General features: G+C 35.0%; 1 protein-coding gene across 6 annotated transcripts in view; it reads left to right on the top strand.

Moving 5' to 3' along the window:
- Positions 1-18,877, top strand: part of LOC138315333 (nuclear factor of activated T-cells 5-like) — a 49,021-nt gene extending 30,144 nt beyond the window's left edge. For 5 of the 6 annotated variants that reach the window (XM_069256272.1, XM_069256270.1, XM_069256275.1 and 2 more), the window contains 5 exons: positions 6,159-6,248; positions 6,560-7,666; positions 8,054-8,164; positions 8,608-8,916; positions 9,369-18,877. In XM_069256272.1, the coding sequence (XP_069112373.1) occupies positions 6,159-6,248; positions 6,560-7,666; positions 8,054-8,164; positions 8,608-8,916; positions 9,369-9,442 (1,691 nt within the window). In that variant the 3' untranslated portion in view covers positions 9,443-18,877. The remainder of the gene's footprint in view (positions 1-6,158; positions 6,249-6,559; positions 7,667-8,053; positions 8,165-8,607; positions 8,917-9,368) is intronic. The other variant, XM_069256274.1, reaches the window with a different exon arrangement.
- The last annotated feature ends 254 nt before the right edge of the window (positions 18,878-19,131 follow it).

The following is a 19,131-nucleotide window of genomic DNA, read 5'->3' as shown; positions in this document are numbered from 1 at the left end:
ATAGCTGTCGTTTTCAATAGTATAATTTAATTGTTAATTTTGATATTGATGCAAAATGTTTTTTGAAAGTGTGAAGAATATGAAATAGTGAGGTGTGAAATGGATAATTTGATTATCTTTAAATGATGTGCTAATGGATATCATTAATTTTTTAGGCAATGTGAGTTTGGACGTTAGAAATCACCTGTGGGTACAGCACCATTGTCTGTATAAGGTGTCTATCAGAGTACAACAAAAATCATTCGGCCAGAGACAAGGATAATACTAATTAGTACATCTCCTCATGATAGGGACTGGCTTGATAGGCCGACACTGGAACCTTGCTTGTGGCTGGTCACACCATACATACACATACACATTAATTATGTCACATCATTACAATCATTGTCATTTATCATAGATTTATATTTATTAAACCAATGTTAAACATTTGCATTTGTAATATCATCATAGTGATCATTATGTGGGTTGGAAAGTTTTCTATCGGTTGGACAAGGCAAGGACAATTTCTCTGGCTTGTTGGTAAAGGTAAACTTCAGAATCAGACGCTTCCCTGTTTTTGCACCCTATAGTGTCTATATAGCGAAGACTTATATCTGTGTATGCAGCAAACCCTCTATATTTGACTGAAGCCACTTCTGCTACCTGTCAATGGCCGCAGATGAGATTGTTAATGCCTGTCCAACAGTCTCAGCCACAAGCAAGCTTATATACCTGTAATCGCCCTACATGTTCAGGGAAACTGCACTACTGAGATACAAGACTTCTTAAACCAATAGCCCACACTTAAAACACAGGTGAAGTGCAGACAGTGTCGCGCTGCCGATACCCCTCCCCGTTCTGAGCCAGACAGCTATTGTCTGAGTTAGTAGGTAGGACATTATCTCAGTGCGGAGTTTCCCTGAGGCCATGTTTTAGTGAACCAGTTCCTGCGGTCTTGCTCGATGTACGTCCTAAACCAATGGGAAGAATTTGTAACAAGATTTGAATGGGATCTGGGGTGGTTAATGTGCTAACATGTTGTGAATGTGATCTTCCCATAGACATTCTTCTCCGGAAACATGGCTGAATGAATTGTATGCAGTTGTCCTGTCAGTGACCTTGAACGACCTTTCTAGGTCATGACCTTGAGGGCATTTGTTGACTGTCTCCAGTCAGTCCAATTCAACAGGTTGTTTGCACATTTAGTTAACTGGTTATCTTGACTGTGCTGGGGTACTACTACAAAGCTAGCAAGGGGATCTTAGATCTAAAGCAACTTTGATATGTTGTATTAGTCATACAGTAAAACCCACTTACCTCGAATGGCAAAACAGGTATATATAGTTACCATGGTGATTTGGGACATAATCTAGTGATAGCAGGGTATACAATCCGATTTGATACTATGACAAAAATTGATTATGTAAGTTTCTTGTGCGGTTGTGGTGGTTGATCGGTGCTATGTTATAAAAACTTGTGAAATAAGACGAGGAAAACATTACCTGTATTGGATATCTTAATAATATTTATCATGACTTGAAAGAGATTAGAATCAGGATAAGGTTTTTGTGTTGGATAGTTCAAACAAGAAAAGAGAAGTCTATCTTGTATCATCAAGGTTGAAATTGATTTAAGAATCTTAAGAATTTAGTATGATTGATAAATAAATTACAGTTCATGAATAGTGAAGGTGAATGGAGGCGTTAAAAGATTTTGTTTAAAATAGGTATCATTATTGAGATTAATGGATATAGATAGAAATAGTTCTAATATGACGTTACAAAGGATTGATTTTGCCATTAAAGTGGGTTTTACTGTGTTAAAGTAAGTATGAGCAGGAAGTCGCATTTTAGAGAGAAATTGCACAACCCTTCCCTATTTACCATAATGGAGTCAGCTAATAGTAAGTGTTAAATAACTTCACACCGAGAACAACTGAAAATCCCTTCCCTTCCTTCCAGTGTGTTTCTCCATAATCTGCCCCTAGTTAATGTTCAGTTGTATCAACATCAGTCTGTCATGGGGTGGGGGCGGGACTCGCATATCATCATATATAACATGATAATGTTAGTCTGTCACAGGGGAAGGGGTGGGGTTTGATAACCACATGTTTGACATCAAATGTCTGTATAAATTATGAATATAATCATGTTATGAGATGTTTTCACAATTTTTCTGTTGATTTGATTTAGTTTGTAAATTTTGTTTGATTTTATGACCATAAACAACAATTTTATACACAAAGTCCAACACATTACATATGTTACAAGGAAGGTTTGTCTTTTCCACAGGTAGGCACACATTCAATTTATTTCCCTGCATCAGGTTAAATTAAATTTCCCCTAACCATTATTTCTTATTAACTGATATAAGAATATTTTGAGGGTTTGGAAAAAAATTAATTGAATTTAAAAATTGAAATGAATGAATCGGTGGTTGATTTGAAAGAGTTATCTCCCCTTTCACTCAATTGAATCATGGGAAATGAGTATATTGAAGACTTCCTCTGATTTCCTGGTTTTAGTGAACAGGAGAACAAGGGATACCACTACTAAATGCTCTCCTTTAATGGAGACCTAACATCGGGGCCAAGTGGAAGGGGAGGTAACTTGTCATAAAACCTCCAATCTTATTTTGTTTGTTATTCTCAAGTGACCATGAACAGGTTATTAAAATAGGAAAGGAGACAAAAACAATTTGAATGGAGACAAAAATTGTTTATCTTGCGGGAAAGGCAAAGCTTATTCATTATCCAGCTCCATGCAGAAATAAACACATACATGTAAATATACAAACAAGAACAGCATGAAAATGTATAGACTATATATATATATTATATGTATGATACAGTGATAAGTGTGTAAGTACTGCTTTACTGCTTCTGTCCATATTGGTAGACATATCAAGAGTCCCTCTGGTATAGGTTTTGGCATGCAAAATAATTTTGTATTAGACAAATATTCAAAAGGGGTCATCAGAACATATCTATACCGGGAAATTTTATTGGCGAAGAGATTTTTCTATAAAATGTAATGTTAAAAGTTTTAAGTTTTAAATTGTTTTACAACAAAAAGACAAATTTTTGCAGTACTGATTTTTTTACTTGGAGGTGCATTAACATTTGTCTATATTAGGATATTGATCTAATAAAATTTGCCTTATTAAAGAGAACTGTTTGGGTTCAGAATGTTAGAGGATAAAGTTTGTACTTTCTTTAAAATGTATGAAATGAATGTTGTGTTAACCATCTTGATGTTGTGTGCCGTCTGATGTCTTGGTGTGATTTATGACATAACTCCCAGCTTTAGATAGAAATGTGTCGAGAATAAGTAGGGGAAAACTGATGTAAGATGAATAGGAATTTAGCACACATATTCATTCAAGATATACCTATCAAATAGCATTCAAAACATAGAATTGATATGAAAAACATTTTAGAATTTGTTTTCTTTTAGCTTATTTTGCAAGTTTTTTCTTATGTTCCTGGTGATAAATTTCTTTAATAATTCACACTGAAAACAATTTCTAACAGTCGTCTTTTTAATTAGATTCTGAAAATTTGCTGATTGAGTGTCTGTTTTCTGCTGACTGACACATTGTCTGCTTGTCTGTGTTGTGTATGGATATCTAATATTAATAATGATCAGTTTCTCCTTCTCAAAGTCAATCCTAATTACATGTATGGGAGTGTCCAGGGAAATTGTAGATCCTTATTGTCAGTCTGTCACCAAAGTACATCCCATTAGGGGTCAGCTTCCTTAGAACTTTTGTTTTGGCCAATCAAATAAGAAGTCTAGAAAACTCGCAATCCAAATGAAAATATCCAGAAACAAATTTGCTTATTATCTAATACAGAATTTGCAATTGGTAGTCTGAAAGATTTAAAATCTGGATGATATGGGTTTTTCGATGGTTCACAGTTATTTAAATAAGAACCTCTTGCCGGATGTTACAAATTGTTGTATAAAAATTGTTGTATCCTTTGTACATATTATAGGATGGAAAATAAGGATCTGCATTTGAACCAGTTGTGTGTTATACAATGATAAGAGTAAAGAGTTATATGAGTGTAATAAAGATATGTAATATATACATGTATATGAGTTTAACAGAGCTTTGTGCATGTGTTCATGACCAAATTGAATCTTTGCATAAATGCTGTTAAAAATCATTCTATTTTAATTGTTTGAGAGAATTTTTTATTTTGCTGAATCCAGAAATGGTTGAAGAGAGAGATTTGTAGAATAACTATGAAGCATTATCTTATTCTATTTTAATAATAAGTTTTAATGAAAAGGTTTTAGTAGTTATGCATTTAAGTAATCTTGAAATTTTTTCTTAATTGATCTCCTTTCCTTTATTTTGACCTTGACCTATTTAAAAGTCAATGTTGATGCGACCTACTTTAGATCGTGTGACATTTTGTTTTTATTTAACTATACCCTTTACCCACCTAATAGTCTTACACCTGGCTTGTTTAAAGCTAGCTTGATACAACAGTCAAACCTGTCTATAAAGACTGGCCAAGGAACAAAGAAAAAATGGTTTATAATCTAGTGGTCTGTATATGCACAATTCAAATTGTGTTATTACTAGCCATTTGGAAACCTTAGAAAGTGGTCTTATTGAGCAGGTGGTCTTTATACAGGGGTGGTCTGCTAAGACAGGTTTTACTGTACTAGAAAAGTGTTGATATAAAGCAGGTGGTCTTTATACAGGGATGGTCTGCTAAAGCAGGTTTTACTGTACTAGAAAAGTGTTGATATAAAGCAGACAGTCTGTATACATGGATGGTCTGCTAAAGCAGGTTTTACTGTACTAGAAAAGTGTTGATATAAAGCAGACAGTCTGTATACATGGATGGTCTGCTAAGGCAGGTTTTACTGTACTAGAAAAGTGTTGTTATAAAGCAGGTGGTCTTTATACAGAGGTGGTTGCTAAGGCAGGTTTTACTGTACTAGAAAAGTGTTGATATAAAGCAGGTGGTCTTTATACAGGGGTGGTCTGCTAAGGCAGGTTTTACTGTACTAGAAAAGTGTTGTTATAAAGCAGGTGGTCTTTATACAGAGGTGGATGCTAAGACAGGTTTTATAAAGCAGGTGGTCTTTATACAGAGGTGGTTGCTAAGACAGGTTTTACTGTACTAGAAAAGTGTTTATATAAAACAGGTGGTCTTTATACAGGGGTGGTCTGCTAAAGCAGGTTTTACTGTACTAGAAAAGTGTTGATATAAAGCAGGTGGTCTTTATACAGGGATGGTCTGCTAAAGCAGGTTTTACTGTACTAGAAAAGTGTTGATATAAAGCAGACAGTCTGTATACATGGATGGTCTGCTAAAGCAGGTTTTACTGTACTAGAAAAATGTTGTTATAAAGCAGGTGGTCTTTATACAGAGGTGGTTGCTAAGGCAGGTTTTACTGTACTGATCAGTTTGGTTTGTTTGTGGTTTTACTACCCAGCAATTTGACACTCATACCACAGAACTGCCCTTCATGTGCTGCAACTTCTCCATGCAAACGTTGAAGGCTAGAGAAGCTTTAAAAGAGTAACTTGGTCAGGTGACTTCCTACACATTTACATCTGATTCATGATCCAAACCTTGAGCATCTAGCTATCAAGGTGATTAAACCCAGAATTAATGTTCACAAATAATGAAGATTCCTTATGGGACCTTTTGGACAAGTATTTGTACAGAATATCATTACCGGTAGTTTGGTGATCCTTCACTGACTTGGCCAGTTAATAAATTATGAAAGAGTGGTAGTGTTTTAAATGGAGAGTGCGAGGTCAGTGTACAGACTTCTATCATTCAAGACACATATCCTATTTTTGCTAAATTTTAATTCAGCATGCTGTCTTTGTTTTGATTTTTTATTGCAAATTTTTGAATTTTTTGTGTTTTTAGTTTGCACTTGATAGTGCAAAATGCATTATTAAGGATTTCTTTTCTTTGAATGGCGTTTGTTTGAAAGATTCCCTTTTCTGTCTTTTACGTACATGCATCAATATATCTACAATCCAATCCAAAGCTGTTACAATTTCTGCATGGATGCTGACACTCAGACACCCAAATACTATGAACTTACCACAAACACAAACCCAAGATGTTAACATGTTAAAACAGCTCCGAACGCTCCACAACTTGATAACATGTGTTTCCTGTGTTTTTTTGCTAGAAGCCTCCAAGTCACCTGTCGACACACCCATGACTATGGAGGAATGTGAGACTCCTCACAAACGGAAACTGTCTTTCACAGTGTCGCCTGGTAAGTAGATTTGATTTACCATGTATTACTTTATAGTTCTTTTATTGTTTATATTGTAGACTGAAGATTAATATCAAGCAATTGCAATGCAACTGATATTAATTTGACATCATAGAAACGTTACTTTAAAGTATATGTATATTTTGAATTATTTTATAAGAATAAATTTGTCAAAATTTCTAAAAGCATGAGGGGATTGTTGAGATTGAAAACAGCTATTTTTAGAGTTATACAAACTCACTCGACTTGTGTGATAGGCAACCATATATCAAACAGGCATTCATGATGTAGTGATTTTGTTTGTTGAACAGAGGCCATCGAGCTGCAGCAACAGATTCAGCAGACGTCTTCAGGAATGTTTCAGCTGCCGCCTGGAACTCTTCCACCAATTGGTAGTGGAGAGATCAGCATGCAGGTTGACCCGGAGACTAGCTCCCAGAACACCAGCCCTGTGGAGAAGAAATCGGACATGTTTGTTGGGATCCCAATGTCCACAGCTCCTATGGACCAGCAACAAACTGCTTCAACCATTCAATCTCTCCTTGCCAGTGATCAGGACCACAGCTCTAATGCTGGCAGTAACGAATTTGTTAAACTGGCACTAGAGGAGATGAAAAGTCTGCAACAGCAAACTGCATCACAGCAATCACCTCAGCAACAGCAGCAGCAGCAGCAACAACAACAACAACAACAGCTACAACATCAACAGCAGCAGCAACAGCAGCAGCAATTGCAACAGTTGCAACAATTGCAGCAACAACAGCAACAGTCACCAGACCAGAAGCCATTGATGCAGCAACAATTACATCAGCTGCAGCAACATCTGCAACAGCAGCAGCAACATTCCTCAGATCAAAAACCGGTGATGATGCAACAGTTGTCTGCATTATTTTCCACAACAGGTCCTGACTTAAGCAATGTACAGTTAACTAACTTACCATTCTTTAATCAAATCCAGCCTACCAGTCCTGTATCTCCTCAGCATGCTGCTCCAGAACAGCAGACACTGATGCCAATGACACCACAGATGTCCATCGCATCACAATCAATGACTGCTGGTTCTGTGGAGCCCGTAGTTCAGAATGTGATGCAACTGCATCATCCAGCTGTGCAGACAACATGGGGACAGCAGCAACAACATTGTTATGGTGACAGTCAGAACTCCATGTCGACCCAGCTCCTGGGAAACATCAGTATACGTAACAGCCTTCCTACCATAGAGTCGTCCCCAGTGTATGTGGGTTCACACTCCCTGTCAGTTCAGTCAGCCGTGGCAGATTCTACGTTCCCTTACATCTCCACTTCTAGCAATAACAGCTTAGCTAAGGTGTCCAGTCCTGAGCTGGTTGTGGATGTCAAACCGCCCATTCCATCACTGACAGCGAGTTTCCAAAACAACCAACATGTGTCTGCACCAGGTAAGTAGTTACCAGGAAGCTTGAATTGACAAATTGAAATTTGGGGGATGCAAAGTGGAACATCATGTAGACCATAATGAAAATTGTATGGCACACATATATACAGTTATAAGCCAAAGATCAACTTTTAAAAAAATAAGATAGATAATATGGTATTCATACAGTATTTTCAGTCTGCACTCAAACCCTTAATTTCTGGCTCACAAGTTCGAATCCCATGTGGGGCAGTTGCCAGGTAGCTGGTCAGTGCTTTTTCTTCTGGTACCCTGCTTTTATCCTCCTTCTAAACTTGGTTCGTCCTTAATCAAACCAACTGTTTTAAAGTGTATGTAGGAAAATTCTTCTTGAATTTCTGTATCGACAACGTGAATGTTGTCTTTGTATTAGGCTTGGTATCAACAGTTAGTGGACTTCAGCAGTCGATACAACAAGTTTGGAGCCAGCAGCAACAGCAGCCACAAGCTTGTGTTGACGATACAAAGCCTATTGTTAGTGTGGGTGAGTTGTTTGTTTATGTTAGTGGGAATCTGATCCTATCATTGGTGCTGCTTTTGTTGTTCTTTTATATGGGAACATGATGCAAAGGCTACTGTTCACATCCTGTATGAAGCATTTATAGGGCTGAAGCAAGTGATAATATCAGTTGTAACAATGCAAAGAATATACCAGTATTAAGATAAAATTGGTACACCAAGAAAATGTGATATACAGAAAGTGACATTAACCAACATGACATTAGTGGATTCAACTGTGATTTGTTTCATAAATTCTGAAGGAACCTGATCGTCTAAATCAATGATGTTGTCTTGAGAAACTTACACAAACTATATAATAAGTCTCAAGGAGAAAGTTTTATTTGTAATTTTAGTTACAAACCTAACACCTTAAGATATTACCGTTTAATTATTCAGATTTACAGAGAGACCAATTGACTTTTTCAGCACCGAGTACATCCCAGCCGGGCCAGATTTCTTCTCCCCAGATCATCATTTGTGGGTCTAACCCTACCAACGGTTTCTCAACAAACATAGGCGGTCTAGTAGAACAACAAACACAACTCGCCCAACAACAAACACTGGCTCCTCAGCAGACTGTACAACAACAACAAGCTCCTCAACAACAACCAACACAACAACAGGTCCCTCAACAACAGGTGACACAACAAACCCAGCAGGCACCAGCACAGCCTAATCTAGGGCCCATTGTGATCCTGCCTGGGGGGGTCAGTGGCTGCGGGAACAACCAACAATGTAAGTATTGGTGTTTAGTTGGATAGTTATAGGGCCAGCAATATCAGGCTCTACAAATATTTTTTCTCCTGACAAAAGACACGGGCGGTAAATATACTGAAGACTTCCAACAACTTCACATAAGACCATATACTCGGATAATCTATATCTAGTATACAAGACTGATTGGCTTTTGAATTTGTTTAAGCCTGTTACCTTCAACTACTGTGTAGAGGTCACTTGGATCAAATGTTCTAAAATGAATCAAATTAATAGATCAAATATGCTAAAAAATATCAAATATTTTAAAATGAATCAAATATGCTAAAATGGATCACATAATTATGCTTAAATAGATCAAATACTTTAAAATAGATCAAATATGCTGAAATGTATCAAGTAATTATGCTAAAATGGATAAAATATGCTAAAATAAAGTGTAATTGAGGTAAATAAGATGTTTGTTTTGACAGTGGAGAATATCATACGGTCCATTATGAGCAGCCTGTCCCAGCAACAACAGCAGCCCCAGCCTCCACAGTCCTGATCAGGCTAGCTACAGACAGAACATGAAACCGGGGCTCCCAAGGCCGACGACTCGGCTAAGTGTGAAGTTAAGGGCAGCAAACTGGTGCTGGGTGAAGGAAATCGGTGGTTTAAATCCATACACTGGGTATGATGCAAGTCGTTAGAGACTTTGTAATCACTATTCCTACCAAGATGTCATCCAGTCGCTCAAGGGAAGCATTCCCTGTCTCCATATCATGCTAAACACAAAGTTATATGACTCTGTTATTGTGTGGCATCGTGTTTTAACTACATAGCAAGAGAGTGTGGTTTCTTCAAGATAGTTTACTGCTAAACTTTGAAACACTGTTAGCAAAAAGATATCTTGCTGTCGAGACACTGTAAACTATAAGGGTTAATTACTGTATAGATTAACCGTAGGATTTTGATTAATCTTTAAGTGAATAGTCGGGCAAAGGAAACCAGTCGAAATGCGGTCTTTGGCCTTCCAAAAGTCAATGCATATCATAATGATAGTCAAATTCTGCTTACAGTATCCAGTTTTGACCATTGAAGTTATGAGGAAGCCCCATGTAAATTTAGCACAGTTCTAAATATAAATTCGCCTAACTCTTTGAAAACGAGGCTGCATGGAAATGTCGTTAAGAGTGAACTGCACTGATAGCCGGTCGGGAAGACGTATTAGGATACACATAATATATATTAATTTCTTCGCATACAGAGCGATTTTAATGGGAGATTTTATTTTTCTATTTCATAAGAAATTATACTGGATATATTAACACCATTTTTACCGACTTTAGCCTTTGTTTGTCCGACTATTCACTTTAACAAATGCACATTGTAGGTATATGCTGTGTGGGTATCTAGTAGATACATTGTGAGAACTGAGTGTACCTAACTGATACACTGTGAGGGTATCTAGCAGTTACTTTGTGAGAACTGAGTGTATCTAACTGATGCACTGTGAGGGTATCTAGCAGATGCACTGACAGAAGGGGGTATCTAATGGATACAAGCTGTGAGGATATCTTATGGACACACTTTAAGCTGTGAGGGTGTCTAAAGAATACACTTTAAGCTGTGTGGGTATCTAATGGATACACTTTAAGCTGTGAAGTTGTCTAATGGATACACTTCTCAGCTGTGACGGTATCTAATGGATACACTTTAAGCTGTGAGGTTTTCTAATGGATACACTTTAAGCTGTGAGGGTATCTAATGGATACCTTATAAGCTGTGAGAGTATCTGTCCGATATACTGTAATCCGTGTTTGTATATATAAAACATATACTACACTTTATGATAATTCTCAATAAACGTTCATTTTTGTGTGCAATTTTCACAAGCTTCAAACATACAAAAAAGCTTTTCAATGCTTCTTACATAAACGATAGTTTTCCTTAGCATCTATATATGTGATAAGAGCATATTTGTTTTTATTTTTACTGATGATGAAGCTTTGTTGAAGAGACAGCCTGTCTTAGGCTGAACTATATTTAATTGTTATCTATTGCATCTTTATAGTCATTAAATATAAAGCCAACTTTCACAACATTTCAAGTATACTAACAATTCAAAAGTTTCATTGATGACTTGTGGATTGTTTCCACTATATCTTCAGTAATGCATTTTATAGATAGTTGCAAAACAAAAGAAGAAAAGTTGTGCTTTTCCCCTCTATATTCTAGAACATATTTGTATCCTAACTGGATTTAGGTCTTGAACAACAATATCTAGAGTAGGAAGTGCTGGTACAAACCAATTGATCTCAAGGATATAGCGTGACTGCTTTTGGTCAATTTTTGTCATGCTTGTAGAAATCTCATAGCCATAAAAATAGCCATAAAAGTTTTAAACATGTTGCAAAAATAAATCATGAATATAGATGTTTTAATTGTATTGTAAAGCAGTTGTAGACTGTTTGTACACCATCTTGTATAAACACTGTTACACAAGTATTGGTCATAACGCTGTAATTCTATACAACATGTTCTCGATAAATAAGAACAATATTATGTATTATTAACCTAATGAATGCGTGATGACGATAAAGTCCTGTTTATTTTACTGATGATCGTGATGTATTTGATATATTTATATGTAAACTGCAGAGTTAGCCTCTGCTCTATGTGATATGTAAGACCTAGTCTTGACAGTCTACTATTGTAGCTTTCTGTAAACATGGGGATATTCAGCAAGGACTTTTGACTTATTAACAAAAAAAATTTGAACATATTAAAACAGAAAACAAAGTTGATAACTAACTTACTCCAATCACTCTGGCATCAGTTTTTATTAAAGTTATAATATTCAATGTACATGGGGCCCAGGTGCCCTACCTGACAATGCACCTGTATTATTTGCTTCTGAGCACATCTTGAAGGCTACAATACATAGGACCATGGTCAGATAGAAACTATCCATTACAGCTTTTTGACAATAAAAATAGCTTCTATCAAAACCTAGACTTTTTAACTCATTCAGCCTTGAAATTTCATGATAGACTATGTTTAAGTGTGTTGTCTTTGATTAGAAGAGTCTTTAGGAAGCAGGAGTTAATCACTACATAGAGAACACATTCCCATTAGATGTGATCGTATGACTCTGATTTTAAAGAGATTTTATTTTGTGGATTTATGTGGTGCTCAGGATGAACTTACCTTGTAAGTGTCCCTTTAAGATCAAACTGATATAGGAACAGTAGTAACTGCTTGTTATTCAACTGTTACATGAAATTCACATTTAGTAGCTAGCATCATTTAAAACTAAGTATCTCTAACTTGAAAGAATTGTTTGTTCATTATTAATTTGAAGCTGTAATTTATTCATTTGCATGTCACAAATTTGAAAATGTAAGTTTGTTAAATCGTATAATTACACCAACAGTCTGTTGTAAATATGATCAAGATATTTTAATCAACCAGAAGTATTAGTTACTTCAGATTCGGAGTAGTCTTTTCATATCATAGCATTAAAAAGTGAAATGCATTCAAACATAAATCTATTTGTAATATGTGCAAGTATTATCATATTATTACAAAACAATGAAATTGATCAACTTGATACAACCTTTAGATAGAGTGTGATTCTCGCATTATTTAAGCTATCATTTATCATATTTGTATTTATTTCAAAATTCAAATTAAGATTTTCATTCAGAAATGACATCGATTAGTTATAAAATGGAAAATGGAAATAAATAGCCCTACAGATATGCGAAATATATTTCTATCCTAAACTGATGTTTCCATGGTTACAGAAATGTGTGGTATGTGTGCCACACAACTTGTTAAAGGCAGCTGTGTTGAGGAGTACATTGGAAGTTTACACACATTTTGTTGTATTATGTTACATACATTCATATATATGTAAATGGTAATCGACAATATGTATGTTCATTATATATTAACATGTCAAAATATTGTAAAGAAATTCACAATGTCATCATTGTCTTGTGTGCTTTAATACATATACAAATACCGGTAGACTTATTTGTTCTGGTGAACAATGATCCAGTATTTTTTTTTTAATTTATGTTTTGTTTTTGTTTTGATTTCTTTTTATAATATATATTTTTTCTTTGATGTCTTTTTATTTCCATCATACCATAATTGGTGAAAGGGGGCAATTTATGCTGCTCTTTTGTAGATGGTGGGAGGGGATGGGGGCGTAAACTGATTTGTATGGACCAAATTTTGATCAATGCGGAACAGTTTTCAAGAGAAAATTATTTAGAATCTAATAGGGAAAACAATGGAAATGGATCTAAAGTAGGGCGAGTCTTAATATCCATCTATTTTGTGACTGAACCATTTACAATCATAAACAATGTGTTTGTGAATCAAAATATTTCTCATTGAGTCATTATTTTTGTTGTTTTGCTTACATGTAAATTTTATAAATATATGTAAATATGTGTTTAATATGTAAAATAGTGTATATATATACATGTGCTAAATACTCAGCTGTCAATCTGTGTCTATAAATGTGTATCTGTTACCATTACCAGTCCCCAGCCAGCAGACACACTGGCAATTGTACAAATCTCAGTTTAGATTACTTAATGGAAATTAAAAACAAAAATAATCCCAAATTATGATAATGTTGGGGTTTTTTTAAAATAAAAATTCTAACTGTCTGAAAAGTTTTGATAGCCTTTTGAAAGTAAATTTTAGGATTTTTTTTTATTTTCTGCTTGCAACTTAACAATAAAAAAAAGAAAAACAACAAAATTTAAATTCAAGACTTTGAATTCTTTTGAGTTCAATACTAGCCTCGTGTATTACTTATCCATAGTTTCCTGATGTGTATATATGTAAATCTGTACATATGGTGTATAGTATTGTGTCAAAGTAAACAATATTCAATGCAACTATTGAACTGATTGCTTTTTATAGATTTTTGATTCCATTCAGAAAGTTTTATTATGTTATTATGTCAGAAGGCTGTGCTTTGCTAATTGTCCTGTTTGTAATTTGAATGATGCGATGTTCCCCTCAAAACTTTTAGACACAAGTAGTGATATCTTTGACTGTACACATTTTTCACTTTTTAAAGGTCAAATCCTCTACCTTCTGTTTTCTCAGATATGTGCACAAATTTAGCTTAAGATTTACAGAAATTTTGAACATTTTATTGATAAATTTAACGGAAGTTGTCTCCTCTGGTGTCCTTCCTTTTTCTTTAAAAATGCATTATACACAAAAATCTAATCTTAAAAAAAGAAGAATTTTTTTTATTTAGAAACTGTTTCAAGTTCCAACTGATAAATAAGTTGTTCATCCAGGAAAAAAACTTTTATAATATATAGGCCTATATCTTTTTGGTACAATTTTAAGGTAGAGTTTTCTTTCCTTTTCAGTGATAAATATTGGTTGTATGTATTTAAAAATCATGGACAATCAAGAATCATTGTCAGTACAAATATCTGTGTTGCCCCTTTCATCACAAACATGTCCTCTCTCACAATCTATAATTAGGGACCATGTCCTGCTCATCTCGGTATCACTGACCATGTCTGGTTGTATATATGTTATGTATAGGAATATATATATATATATATTAGATTTGATATAAATATGGCTGTGTATTTTATGTAAGATATTCTGTGTTTGATGTGTAGATGTGATTTTGATACATTAAGGTCAGATGTTTTTTTATATACCCATATATGAAGTAGGTTCCTGTGAATGTCACTCCGGCTGTTCTTACTGGGCAGTTAAAAGATAATCATGATTAGTGGGGTCATCTGCCTGATAAATACCTATAAAACCTGTTTTTGAAAATAAATTAAAAAAGAAACGTAGCCTCCTTTTCACAATAAACAAATATTTTGATGCCCATCATTGAAACATTTGAAAGCTATACATTTTCAGAAAATAAGATGCAATCATTTTCATTGATAATTATTAATTTTAAAAGAATGTGACCTTATGAGTAGAAAATGTACTTGGGTATTTAAAAGTGCAAATCTTGGCCAGTACTTACAATTTAGCATTCTCAATATTTGTACTGCCATACATACTTGCATTTAGACCTGCCATCATATGAAAAGATGGACTGTATAGATAACTTGTTGTCTGCCGACTAATTCACCCCTGGAGACACATTTAAATTCTTCTAATTCAATGACTGGAACAGTCTATGATGAATATAAGGGGTGATAGTGTTAAAGCTACAACTACATTGATCTCTCCTTATGTAGAGTCCACTTTAGTCCCTGTAATTACACTACTACTCTTGGATTAATCCTCCTCCTATTTTATGTGTAGATTCTTGTTTGGAAGCTGCCCAAAGTTTGGTTAGTCCAAATACCTTGTACGATTTTTAAATTGAGAAAATGCAGCATTGATTTTGAGATAGTAAAGTAATATTCTTGGATATATTTTTTTTTATTTGAGGTTCAATTCAGACTATATATTTATCTTCATTCTTAATGAAATGGTTAAAAGAACGAAGAAGAAAAAATAAAGGAAAAAGAAAGATAGTATCTTAAAAAATTACGAAAAGAAAGTGAATATCAATGATGGGTGCCATATCTCAATAGGGGTGTTCCTTTGAATGCTGATGACCCATAGGAGCCTCAAACTGTACATAGCCTATTTTCATGTAAAACATGTGCACTGTTATAAACCGTTAAGGGCATGAATGCTGCAACATAAAAATAGTTTGTGGCAATGATTATAATAGTGCTGGTACTATATTTTGTTAAAGAGTACAAAATTTGTGAAATTTTGTAATATTGTTAAAAATTGACTTTTGAGTGCTATGTAATAGCTAGGGATGTTTGTTTCTCTCTACAAGCCTTACAAATATTTTGTATGTGTGATGTGATTTTGTCCTGTATCATATGTATCTATAAACATGTGCTTGATTCAGATTATGATGAATGATATATGTGCTCCTCTTGCATTACATTGCGCGTGATTCATATCAACATCGGGTATATATACTTACCAGCATTACTCGTGTCCGTTATACTGTCAGACCAACATGCTCTACTCAAAGCTTGTGAATGATAGTGATATGATTTCAAAACAACAAGTATTTAAAAAAAAAAGGAAACTCATGAAGTTGAAATCAATACAACTTTTTTTAAATGAACAGTCTTCAATTCAATATAGTAATAATTGTTGAACCTAATCTAAATTGTATTTGGTATGGATAAATTCTTACTCTTTTATCAAATTTTGAAGAAGAAAAAATTCGAAGTCGGATTTAGTGTGCACCCCAACCCACTCACCTTTAGCTTGCTTTTCATTTTAATTCATCTCTGATGTTCTATGATCTTCAGTTCATCTTGATTTTAGTCATTTAAGAAAATAATTACAGAACTTTCTTCTGTATGGTCAAAACCAAATAGCACTATTGTAAATCAATTATTTTTGAGATAGGTTTCTCCCCTCTAACAAGTTGATGCCTGCACTGGTCTATGTAAGGCGATTCTGATCACATTTGTCTCCCTTGATGGTTGATGAATGGTCTTGATTATCTCCCTTGAATATTTATGGAATCAGTTTCTTGAGGAATTTTAAAGAATTTATTGAGGAAAGCATCCGTTCACAAGTTGTTTCTGCTGAAAGTGGGAGGTGATCCCAGTTATCTCCCTTGAATGTAGTGATAAGTTATTTCCCTTGAACGTTAGGGTAATCTCCCTTGATGTAGGTGATTAGAGGAATTGTTTAAATGTCCAAGTGTGGAAACATTCCTATAGAATTACTGGTATTTAAGTGGTTTGTGAATCTCGAGCCAAAACTTTGCCTTGCAACATACCGGTTCAGTGATTTTTTCCTGTTTTGTTAAATGTGTTTATTTATACTTTATATTAGATACATATGGCGGAGATGTTATTTAAGGCATATAGTCTTTGACTTACAATTTGAGTGATATAGATTCTAGTAAATGTCAAGCATTTATGAGATTATGAACGGTTGGCTTTTATGATATAGGATAGAAAATAAGCACATTTTGTAAACCCTGCTGATTTTGATGATGGCTGCTTACAGTGCCTCTGGATTTTTATGTCACAATTAATGTTTTACTAAAACGAAATTGTTTTTGATTAAGCATTTGTTTTTAGCGCTTGTCAAGTTTTTATTTCATGATCAATTGCTATGAAATAATTAAAACAAATATTTTTGGATATAGAATATGAAATTTAGAAAAATCAAGATGTTTAATAAGATCCATTTTAAAGGGTACTTTGTATAAAAGTGATGGTGAAATCTACACGATATATGCATTGTATTATGTACAACTGAGGTACAATCAGAATTGTTATGTATTTATTTGATGCTGTTATCAGCTGCTCAAGTGTGATGAGATTGGTGCTGGTCTGTGTGTGTTAGTAGTCCTATTATAGCGTCTGCCATACACAGAAAGTTTTTGTTGTTTACATTCAGTTACCCATGTTGTCATAGCTGACGTTTTGGCTTTTTGTCGTTAGACTTTTATGTTACGACTGGTGGATTACACTATAACTACAACATGTGTTAAACAACGCCTGTTCAGCACATGTGTAAATTATGAAGCAGATCATGTTCGGTACAAACAATCCTGAGTAATTGGGTGCTTGTGTACCTTTGTCTGAACATTTATGGCATGTTTAGAGTTGTGAAAACCATCAGTTGTGAACTCAGCAGTTATATGTTGTATGGTCCAGTTGTACAACTAAACAACGAGTGTGTCAAGCTAACCTGTGCATCATCGTGTTCTACTGTGATCCTTTGTACATGGACCAGTGTCTGTTTTTGTTAGACACTAGGTCGACTGTCAAACCGACTGACCATAGAAATTAAGATTTGAAACTGCTGTTTATTTGAAATTTTCTGTCCCCAAAATTACTGTTTGATTACAAAACAAAATTAGGATTTAATCAAAGGTGATGGCAGTTGTTTTGGTGTTAATGTAGAGTATGTTTTGTTACTGAATCAGTCGATTGATAACATATCAATAATGTTCTGTGTAGGTTAAGATGTGTCTTCAATGTCTCTGTATGTTGTCAGATAGATCTGACTATTACACAAGTTCAAACAGTATTGAAAATTTTCCTTTGTATACTTTCACATGATATCATTTCTGTGTATTCTGTATGTCTACAAGATGACAACTGAGACCAATGGAATGAGCAGGTGGAAACCCTGTATATAGGACGATCCAGTTTGTCACTGCTAACTTGCATGTCTGATCCTCCCGACCTTGGGTCTGGCAGATTTGGTGATTTTACAGGTCTACTTTGTAAAAGGTTTGATGATCGTTCATCCTAAAGCATGGCATATTATCTGACAGGGGTGTATTGGACCAAACCATCAATTGTTGGTCATGTCCGACGATCATTACTAGGCCAATTGTTGGTCAAGTATGATGAACGTTAATAGGGCAGTTGTTGGTCATGTCCGATGAACACAAATGTTGGTCATGTCCGATGATCATTACTAGGCCAGTTGTTGGTCAAGTCCGATGAACGTTATAAATAGGGCAGTTGTTGGTCATGTCCGATGAAGGCAAATCGAGCCAACTGATGGTCATGTCTGACGTCATTACTATGCAGTTATCGACCAATATTATTCAGCCAGGAGTTTTGCCATGTACTGGTATGATGATCACTAATTGGACAAGTTGCTGGTAGTCATTCCAAATGATCCAGCTAATGGTCAATAACCAGGTTTGAGGTTCAAGTTAGAGCACCTCAACAGGCCAGACATAAGAAATGTCTTACTTGATCATCACCAGACAGATTAAAGGTCTAGGAAGATCCTATCAGGCCATTTATTGGCTAGGACAAAATCGTAATCTTTTACCCAGATCTCCTATTAACACGGTTTTATACCTGTAGTTCTCGGTTGTCCTCTTGCAGGGCAGCATTTTTGTTGTAAACATTGATCAGTGATGACTTTGTCAATGACATCATTATTGAGATTTTTACAGAGAAATAAAGTTAATATTCCAATACATCCTTTTGACTTGTTATTCTACATTATTTTGTTGAATATGCCTTTAAATCCCATTGGAAAGATTCAGAGGGTGTGGAAAGTTCCTGGAGAAATGCCACTGACCAATAGTGAATACCTGGCAACTGCCCCATGTGGAATTAAAATCACAACCAAGAGAAGCTAGTTGAATTGTGCCTGGACACTTGCATTTGTAAACTTAACCACGTAACAACCATGGTTCCTTACACTGCTACTTATATATATGGAGAAAAA

The sequence above is a fragment of the Argopecten irradians genome, chromosome 2 (assembly GCF_041381155.1).
Source record: "Argopecten irradians isolate NY chromosome 2, Ai_NY, whole genome shotgun sequence".
Lineage (NCBI taxonomy): Eukaryota > Metazoa > Mollusca > Bivalvia > Pectinida > Pectinidae > Argopecten > Argopecten irradians.
The sequence above is the reverse complement of the archived record's forward strand: the minus strand, read 5'-3'. Positions and strand labels throughout refer to the sequence as shown.